This window comes from Bison bison, unplaced genomic scaffold (genome assembly GCF_000754665.1).
Source record: "Bison bison bison isolate TAMUID 2011002044 unplaced genomic scaffold, Bison_UMD1.0 scf7180017864461, whole genome shotgun sequence".
In the NCBI taxonomy this organism is placed as follows: Eukaryota; Metazoa; Chordata; class Mammalia; order Artiodactyla; family Bovidae; genus Bison; species Bison bison.
The window spans coordinates 16,795,919-16,806,085 of NW_011495023.1; the positions used below are offsets into that span (position 1 = coordinate 16,795,919).

Below are 10,167 nucleotides of genomic sequence, written 5' to 3' on the forward strand. Positions count from 1 at the left end.
CAGGGAAGTCCCTATAACTTTGATCTTACCCCCAGATTTCTTCCCTTTCCTCCCCAGGAATTTAAACCTGGCTTTTGTAGGTAGTGCCAGTTTTGTTTTGTTTTTTTTTCCACAACCATCTCAAGAAAATTTTTTTTTAATTTTTCTAAGTCTATAGATTTTATTTTTTATTTATTTTTTTTTCTAATTTTATTTTATTTTTAAACTTTACATAATTGTATTAGTTTTGCCAAATATCAAAATGAATCCACCACAGGTATACGTGTGTTCCCCATCCCGAACCCTCCTCCCTCCTCCCTCCCCATATCATCCCTCTGGGCCGTCCCAGTGCACCAGCCCCAAGCATCCAGCATCGTGCATCGAACCTGGACTGGCAACTCGTTTCCTACAAGATATTTTACATGTTTCATTGCCATTCTCCCAAATCTTCCCACCCTCTCCCTCTCCCACAGAGTCCATAAGACTGTTCTATACATCAGTGTCTCTTTTGTTGTCTCGTACACCGGGTTATTGTTACCATCTTTCTAAATTCCATATATATGCGTTAGTATACTGTATTGGTGTTTTTCCTTCTGGCTTACTTCACTCTGTATAATAGGCTCCAGTTTCATCCACCTCATTAGAACTGATTCAAATGTATTCTTTTTAATGGCTGAATAATACTCCATTGTATATATGTACCACAGCTTTCTTATCCATTCATCTGCTGATGGACATCTAGGTTGCTTCCATGTCCTGGCTATTATAAACAGTGCTGTGATGAACATTGGGGTACACGTGTCTCTTTCCCTTCTGGTTTCCTCAGTGTGTATGCCCAGCAGTGGGATTGCTGGATCATAAGGCAGTTCTATTTCCAGTTTTTTAAGGAATCTCCACACTGTTCTCCATAGTGGCTGTACTAGTTTGCATTCCCACCAGCAGTGTAAGAGGGTTCCCTTTTCTCCACACCCTCTCCAGCATTTATTATTTGTAGACTTTTGGATCGCAGCCATTCTGACTGGTGTGAAATGGTACCTCATAGTGGTTTTGATTTGCATTTCTCTGATAATGAGTGATGTTGAGCATCTTTAGATTTTAAAGGGAGGGTGATGTGTTCCTTTGCTCTCCACTGTCAGTTCAGGATCGAGGTGCCACCTTGTGTGTCAGTTCCTTTTCTGCTAAGTCTTATGCTGCCATCTCCCATTTCAAAGGCTTGTTATTGGTTGATTTCCAAGAGGGCCACCACTCTAATTTCCTCAATCATGTCAGCATCACACTTGAAACTGTCCTTTGCACACCACACTGTGTGATTATATCTGTTTCTTCTAATTCATGTTTTGGGATTTCTGATACTCAGAACTCATTATTCTTTAAGTTGCTCAGTTCTGTCAGTCAGAATCATTTCAAGATCTCAGATGCTGAAAGCCCCTTTCTCTTCTCTAACTTTTTTCTTTTAAGCCCTTAAATTCAGATATGTCTTCATTTATGTACTGTTTCTCCACCTCTCCTTCCCTCCCTAACTTCCTTCCTCTCTATCACAGTAAATGGCCTTGTTATTGACCTTAACTCCCTCAATTTTACACCCTTACACACAATAATTTTTATCCATATCCATCACCCATCCTTTCTTCCATTTCTAACCATGAAGAAAGAACAATTTCTCTTCTTAACATGGCTAACTCTACCTTCTCTTGACTTTGCTTCATTATTAATCCCTTTTCCTTCCTTTTACTCTCATTAAAAAGAAAATAGTAACTCTTATTGAAGATTCAGGTTTACATTCAAACTATGCAAGGCCTCTTAAAAGAATAATGTTTGGTAGTTAATTCCATTTCTCCTTTTTCTTTAATTCTTCCATTTTTTTGTTTTCTTTTATTGCCCTCCTGAAATTTCTTTCTAAGATCATGAGTGACTGTTAAGTTATTCTTAGTCCTCCTTCTGCTCTGAAAACACAAGACAGGGTGCTTCGTTCTTTGGCTGTTCTTCTTTGACTTCATTGATAGACATCAGTTTTTTGTGGAAAGCCTGCTTATCAAATAAATAAACCTTTTTGGAGATAAGCAGACTTCCCTATTGACTTTCTATAGCAAGAGTGACCACACAGATATGGGGGTAGGTAGGGGGCTGCTTTAGGAAATGAGTGTAGGGTTTTTATTGATTATGTTTGGGTTTTCAAGTTCTAGGGTGAGATTCCAGAAGTCAGGTGAGTCTTTTGGAGTGGTCAGTTTCTTTAAGGGATGCACACAACGCATGGTTGTGATTGAAAGGCAAAGTCTGTGGAGGCTGAGGATGCTGCACTAGTGACTGTCTGACTGGATGGTGGTAACTGGTCCAGCTCTCAGTCCTGCCTACCTTATGGGGTGGTTATTCTGGTTCTCATTTTCAAGCACACTTTTATTGTATTTTTGATTTTTTAATTCCATTGCTGTTGCCCTGGTTTCTTCTTATCCTGACTGTTGTAGTAACAAAACAGGTCTCACTGCCTTTTCAGTCTTCTTGTAGTAACTCTAAAAGCAGAACCATCTTTCTAGAATATAAATTTGAATGAGTTTTCTACTGAAAACCCTTGATGGCTCTTTTTATGTACAAGATAAAACCACATATACTGAAGGTAGTATTTAGCCCTTTCACAGTAGGACCTGGAGCCCGCATTGCAGTCCTTGTCTGTCTGCTGCTCTGTGGGTCTCCTGTCCCTCTCTCCCTTCTGCTTCCCCCTCCCCCTACCTCCCCCACCTACTTTTCTCATCCTCTCCACCAAACAATGCTCTTGTTACAGAAGCATACTGACTTTCCCAAGCTCACACACTGTATTGTGGCTTCTGTGCCTAAAATATAGTTTTTGTTTCTTCTTGGAATATTGTTTCCAAACCTTACCTTTATCTGATTGCTAAAAGTCCTATCTCTTTTAAAACTGAATTTAAGTGTCACCATTACAGACTATTGGAGAAGGAAATGGCAACCCACTCCAGTGTTCTTGCCTGGAGAATCCCAGGGACGGGGGAGCCTGGTGAGCTGCCGTCTATGGGGTCGCACAGAGTCAGACACGACTAAAGCGACTTCTCAGCAGCATTACAGACTATGTTACTTTGCCAGGACTACATAACAAAATATTATAGACCAGTGACTTCAACAACAGAAATCTGTCTGCTCAGTCTTGGAAACCAGGCCTCTGAGATCTCGGTGTCTGCAGGCTTGATTTCCCTGGGGCTCCTCTCCTTAGCTTCCAGGTGCCCATCATTTTGCCGTGTCCAAATGTGGTCTTTCTCCTGGTGTGTCTCTGTGTTTCCTAACTTCTTCCTTCTATAGGACACCAGACACATTGGATTAGAGCCCACCCTAAAGGCCTCACCTTAGTCACCTTTTAAAGGGCCTTATCTCCAAATACAATCACACCCTGAGGTTCTAGGGCATTGGGGCTTCAACACATTAATTGGAGGGGGGAAGGGATTGGAAGACACAGTTCAGTCCTTAATACAAAGCCGTCACATATGTTCCCTGTAGTAAGTATGGATGTGAGAGTTGGACTGTGAAGAAGGCTGAGCACCGAAGAATTGATGCTTTTGAACTGTGGTGTTGGAGAAGACTCTTGAGAGTCCCTTGGACTGCAAGGAGATCCAACCAGTCCATTCTGAAGGAGATCAGCCCTGGGATTTCTTTGGAAGGAATGATGCTAAAGCTGAAACTCCAGTACTTTGGCCACCTCATGCGAAGAGTTAACCTATTGGAAAAGACTCTGACGCTGGGAGGGATTGGGGGCAGGAGGAGAAGGGGACGACAGAGGATGAGATGGCTGGATGGCATCACCGACTCGATGGATGTAAGTTTGAGTGAACTCTGGGAGTTGGTGATGGACAGGGAGGCCTGGCGTGCTGCGATTCACGGGGTCGCAAAGAGTCGGACACAATTGAGCGACTGAACTGAACTAACTGCCCCCTCCAAATCCAGTAGCACTGTGTACCATTTTTAGCATTTACCGTGTGTGCCTTGATGTGGAGTTATTCATGTTTGTCTGTCTCTGGTGGTTTGTGGGTTTCCTGAGGACGGGAGCTATATCTTAACTCAACTTCACCTCTCCCTGCTCTCCATGATATAGTACTGAGTAGGGCTTGATTGGTGGCTAGATTTTAAATGATCTAGTGTAAATCAAGCTTAAATATATTATTTTCCAGAACTTTTAGGAGATTGACATAAAAACATAGGAAGAAAATGTTATACCTCCTATTTTAGAAGTCTTTGAGCATAGCTTGAATTTTTATTTTAGGTTCTTAAATTATACCTAAGTATCAGTTTTCTAGAACTAAATATAACTCTTATGATCTTTAGGTGCAGTCATCTAATTAGCTTCTGTAAGCTACCTATCAATTCTTTCATACTTCCATTACATTTGTTTTCAGATAAAAATGAATGCCATGTCTCAGCCAGCACTGAAAACGTGAAGTTTAGAAGACATTTGCTAAGTCGAGTCAACTCATGTAAGTCCACCCACATCGCTCAGCACCAGCTTAAGACTGATTTAAAATGTGAAGAATTAAGTTCACCACCTTTGATGATTTCTCAAGGCTCAATTGTTCAGAATATCTTATAGTTCCCTTGTATATTGAATCATTGGTCTTGGAAGATATTGGAGAGATGATTACTCACTAAATCTCATGTGCTTGTTGAAAATATAATGTTTAAATTCAAGATATTACTTTAAAAATTAGAGTAGCACCTCATGACCAACCTTTATTTTGTACCAAGTCTAGGTATCAATTCCCAACTATGGGCCAAACTTAATGTTTGTAAAATGGTTTTCCATTGTAGCAAATATATTTTCAGTTTCTAAGTCTGGCTTTTCTGAATATGTTCTTGATAATTAAAGGGAGATGTTTAGTAATTATCACTGGAACCATAAATACATAGCTATTTATCCAAAAACCTAGCTTTGAGGTGTCATCTTAACCAATCCCAACTATTATAATTATCTCCTCATGGTCTTTGTCTTCATTCTGTCGTCTATCCTATTTTCGCTGCCTTACAGGTATGCATGTAGAGCCACTCCAATAATTTAAAAACCCTTCAGTGGCTCCTCGCTCACTGCTGATAGAATCCATGCCTTTGCCGGCATTCAGAGCCCTCAAGCAAGCTCCTAAAATGTCCCCATCTTTAGCCAGCTGAGCTTTCTTCCTGTTCTCTGAAATCTCCTTGTTGTTCTTGCCTCTACATCTCTACTTGGACTGTTTTTGTTAGTGTTTCTCTGTAATGTCCCCTGCTCCTCCCTTTCTGGTTTCTCTGCCTGTTGAAGTCTTGTGCAAACCTTCAAGGTTGAGCTCAGGTGTGGAGCGCTCCACGAAGCTTCCCCTGATCACTCTAGCTAGAAGCATGAACTTTCTTTCTCTCTGCTGACTTCACCCAGGATTTTCTTTATCATTGTTTCAGCATATTTTACCTTGCCACGTCAGTGTGTGTGTGTTGGTGTCTATCTTAGGACCAGAAAATCAAACATTTTGTCTAATGTAGTTTTGTCTTGCACAGCGTTCAGCGTAGCCTTTAACGATGCTCAGTATTTGTTTAACAAATTAAGAATGTGCCTGGGCTTTTCTCCCATCCTCCCCTCTATCTTACATCCTTACAGACACACATGGTCCATATTCATGGCAACCATTCATCCTCGTCTTGTCCCCCTGGCAGACCACCATGCTGCCATCTTGCCCTGGGAAAACTGGCCGTGGTGTAATTAGCAAGACACAGTCATTTCCCAGCCTCAGAAATAAACTGTGGTCCCAAAGTTCATGTCCAGTTCCATTGTTTGGAATGCAGAAAACATTTTTCCACAAAAACAGTTATAAATAGTCATTAAGTTTCTCAGTCTGCCCTCCCAAGATTGTTTAACTCATAAGTACTGGTGCAGCCACCACATATCACACTGTTTGTAGAGCAGGGATCCCCAACACATGGGCCACTGGTACCAGTCCACAGCCTGATAGGAACTGGGCCAGACAGCTGAAGGTCAGCCACAGGCAAGTGAATGAAGCTTCATCTGTGTTTATAGCTTCTTCCCATCGCTCCCATCGAAGAAGGCCATGGCACCCCACTCCAGTACTCTTGCCTGGAAAATCCCATGGACAGAGGAGCCTGGTAGGCTGCAGTCCATGGGGTCACGAAGAGTCAGACACGACTGAGCGACTTCACTTTCACTTTCACTTTCATGCATTGGAGAAGGAAACGGCAACCCACTCCAGTGTTCTTGTCTGGAGAATCCCAGGGACGGGGGAGCCTGGTGGGCTGCTGTCTATGGGGTCACACAGAGTCGGACACGACTGAAGTGACTTAGCAGCAGCAGCAGCAGCAGCATCACTCCCATTATTGGCTGAGCTCAGGAAGGCAAGCTCAGAGCTCCCACTGATTCTGCATTTTGGTGAGCTGTATAATTATTTCATTATATTTCACAATGTAATAATAATAGAAATAAATGTAATGTGTTTAATCACCCAAAAACCATCCGCCTGCCCCATTCTGTCAAAAAATTGTCTTCCCCCAAACCTGTCCCTGATGCTGTAAAGTTTAGGGACTGCCGTTGTAGAGAACCTCTGACTCTGGATATGGAAGCATATCTCTCATGTCCTGGAAGCAAAATAGGGACTTCTTGGGCAGCCTGAGCAGTAGGAAGTCTGAGCAGGGGCTCTGGCAGGGCGCCCCCCCCCATTAAACACCCTCATGACAGGAGCTTTTGGGTTTCCAATATTTGCATAAGAAACATTTAGCTCTAGGTCACTGGTACTCTCATGAGCTCTGAACTGAGGGCAAGGAGGCTCTTGTTCTGCTGACCCTCCCCACAGTAGATGAGGATGGTAAACAGTGCTTCAGTTGTCTTGTCACATGGGGGGTCATTTTTAATTTGGGTGTCTGGGAGTTGACGATATCTTTCTTGAGCTTGGCATGATTTGTTTTATGAACCTATTACACCACTTCACCCTCATTAGTGTGATCTCTTTTCTCTCACAGCCTGGCAACTTATACAGTAATTTCCCACAGTTTGCATTTAATGGAAGGAGACCATTGTCTGCTCATGGACCAAGTCTAACTCATAATCGTAACTGAAGTTATGTGCCGGAGGAATACGACCTTTAGCTTAAGCATAAAGCGTTTAATAACCACCCACACATGCAATAACATAACCCCAGTTCTGCGGGATTGTGCCAATAGCCAGAGTCACATACACCATACTTATTGGCACATAATTCTCCAGCATCTCATTGAAATTTGAAGCAGTAGTCTAAATTATGCTATGCACTTTAATATTTTTAGCATTGAATTTGATAGTTGCTTCATTTTTCTGGTAGCAGACCCATGCCTGCTTCCTGACAGGAGCAGCTATCCTTGCTCTGAATTTGTGCTCGTCTCCTGCCCGTTTCTGCAGCCCCCAACGTCCTCTCTGGGCCCATCCCCTGCTGGTGTTGGTCCATGAGCACCCGCACCCCATCCTCACCCAGGGGAGCCAGCAGATAGGAGATGAAAGGAGTTAGAATTTTAGTTCTCCTGTGACACTGACACCCCAGGTAATCCTGGGGGCTGATGTGGGACGAGAAGGCTGCCAGGGTATCCACACTCAGAACTCTCAAATTTTGCATTAGTTGAACACATTTCTCATCTCTTTGGTGTGTTTTAAATAATTTATGTTTGGCAACAGTGGGCCTTGTTTATTAGATGGCAGAGAATAAATTCAAGATGAGATGTTTTGATGTGACCTGTCTCCTTTAAAAAAGGATTCAACATCACAGATTAAAAAAAAAAAAAAGAACCACTCTCTTGGCTGTTTTGTAATAGTGCTTATGCGACAGCACTTTCTGCTGTGGCCTTGTTTGCCTGTGACAATTTATTGTTGTGTTGTCAATAGCTCCACTTTTTTATTTTAATATATAAAACTTAGGTTTTTCACTAATCATCCAAATGTTTAACCAGATGATGAATGGTCTGCTTAGACTTGAAGGAGCCTGTAGGAGAAAGGGGAGAGAGGAGAAATTAAATCTGTTGAGTACTGTTCTGCACCATGTCCTTTATGTGTCTTTTAGGATCTTAACTCCATTTTACAATGGAGGAATTTGGGCTTGAGAAATGTTTAAAAAAGGAATCTGAGGTCAGAGGTCTAGTCCGTGATAGATCTGGGTTTCAATCCCAAATCTGATCATCTCACTATTTGAACAGCCTGATCCTACAAGCCCACGTGCCTTTTATTGGTTGAGAAAGATCAGTGACTTGAAATTGGAGGTTGGAGGCAGATTTGGGTGTAGTAAGGTTCTCCTTCCCCACTGACAACCAAAGCTGCTCTCAGGTTCAGTTCCCTTGGCTGTCCTACGGGACTAAAACCCGTTTTACTGACCATTTGATACTGTTGTGAGAATAATAAGCTAGTGAATTTCAGTATGATTTTATAGGTATAAAACCCAATGGAAGAAGAGAGATTTTTAAGTCAAGAGAAAAACTAGTAAAAACCTTAAAACATTAAATGAGATGACTTGGACAGATTTTGTGGTATTTCACATCTTAACATTGCTCTATAAAGCTTCCAAAATGACATTTGTCAGTTTTATAATCCCTACCACCGTGATGTGCAAGCTGCATCCCTGAATTAGGTATCTCATCCCTGATTTAGGTATCTCAGGTGCAACGGAGAGAGTCCTGGCAGCATCCCAGGGACCCCCTTTCATTCACCAGAAGAGATGATTCATTTCTGCACCATATCAAACAGGTTTGGACTCTAGTAGATACTGAAGAAATGTTTGTAGCCAGTGAGGACCTGGAAAATTCTCAGGCTGTTGAATAGTCATAGATGTGTCAGACTAGCAATAATGTTAATGTTCTCAGAACAGTTTATATTTTTGAAGTTTTTAGTAAGCCCAAGTATGAAAGTCACATTTTGTAAACGTGCTTTCACAGAATTGCTGTTCAAAAGTGGTTCCAGGTTTCTGGGCACCTTTCATAGATTACAGGATGGTGAATACTGAAAGACAGCTCTGAGCTCTGAGTTGTCATCCAGTTACGCTTCTTTCAAGTATACAGAGAAGAGATAAGAAAGGTAGGGAACTCATTAAGTTATAAGGACAAGACTATGAATGAAGTGTCTGTGAGCCTGGGAAGTACCAAGGTCATGTCCTAGGCTTAACCCAAAGTTTTACCCCATTAAAGCCCTAAGTCTAAAGATAAATGCTTTCAGAAGACCAGCTGAGACCATTGGAAGGATGGTATTAGAACAGTGCTCAGATATGGATTGAGAAGTCTGCACTCAGTCAGCCTTGGAGCAGATGTGTGTAGGACTCTTCCCCATCTGCCACACATCCCAAGAAGGGTCCCTGGTCCTGAGGTGCTGACTCCCACTGACTTCTTGGGCCAACCCTGAACCTGCTTCCTAGGTGTGGTGGCTGGAGGCCTCCAGAATGGGAAAGGAGACCTAGGAAGCAAAGAGTGCACACACACAGCAGACACTGTGGCCCAATTTGGTCCATCGCTATGGACCACATTTGGCTTGTACAGTGTTTGTTTTCAACATGAATAACGTTATTAACTGGTGTTATTTCAACTAGTTTCTAATTGGATTTTCTGTTAACCCCTTTAATGTGCACACCCAGATTTCTGGGTTTTCTGGAAAACTGTAAGATGTGACAGCTTTAGGCCTGCCATTCGAAGTGACTGTCATCCATTAGAGCTAGTGAGGAGCTGCCTCTATGAGATGAGTGAGAACTCTCCAGGTCTCACAACCTACCCCCTGTAACCCCTGCCCTTCACTATTGGTTTTCTTTAAATAGAATTAAGAGGAAAGTTAAATGTTACCCACTCTGCCATTTGTGTTAAAACTGAAAATAACAGGTTGAGAGGATAGCATGTTTCAATATACCTGAGAGACTGTTATTCTAGGACTATTGTGTGTAACAATGTACCATAAACTGGGTGGCTTTAAACAACAGAAATTTTTACTCTCACTGTTTTGGAGGCAAGAAAACTGAAATCCAGGTGCTGGCAGAGCCCTGCTCCTGCAAAGGCCTCTCGGATCCATAGCTTCAGGTGGCACCACGTGTTCCTTGCTTTGTGGCTGCATCACTCCACCCTCTACCCCATCTTCTCATTACTGTCTTCCCTGTGTCCAGCCTTTCTTCCTGTAAGAACAGCCATCATATTGTAATAGGACCTACCCTATTCAGGACAGGGCTTCCC

General features: G+C 42.3%; 1 protein-coding gene across 8 annotated transcripts in view; it reads left to right on the top strand.

Annotated features, from left to right (window-relative positions):
- Positions 1-10,167, top strand: part of ZNF438 (zinc finger protein 438) — a 196,258-nt gene that overhangs the window by 94,308 nt on the left and 91,783 nt on the right. For 5 of the 8 annotated variants that reach the window (XM_010860015.1, XM_010860016.1, XM_010860014.1 and 2 more), the window contains 2 exons: positions 4,374-4,451; positions 8,612-8,707. The exons of 1 other annotated variant lie outside the window; for it this stretch is intronic. In XM_010860015.1, coding sequence (XP_010858317.1) covers positions 4,450-4,451; positions 8,612-8,707 — 98 coding nt within the window. In that variant the 5' untranslated portion in view covers positions 4,374-4,449. Of the gene's footprint in view, positions 1-3,767; positions 3,797-4,373; positions 4,452-8,611; positions 8,708-10,167 lie in introns of those variants that run through there. 2 more of the 8 variants (XM_010860018.1, XM_010860019.1) reach the window with 2 other exon arrangements.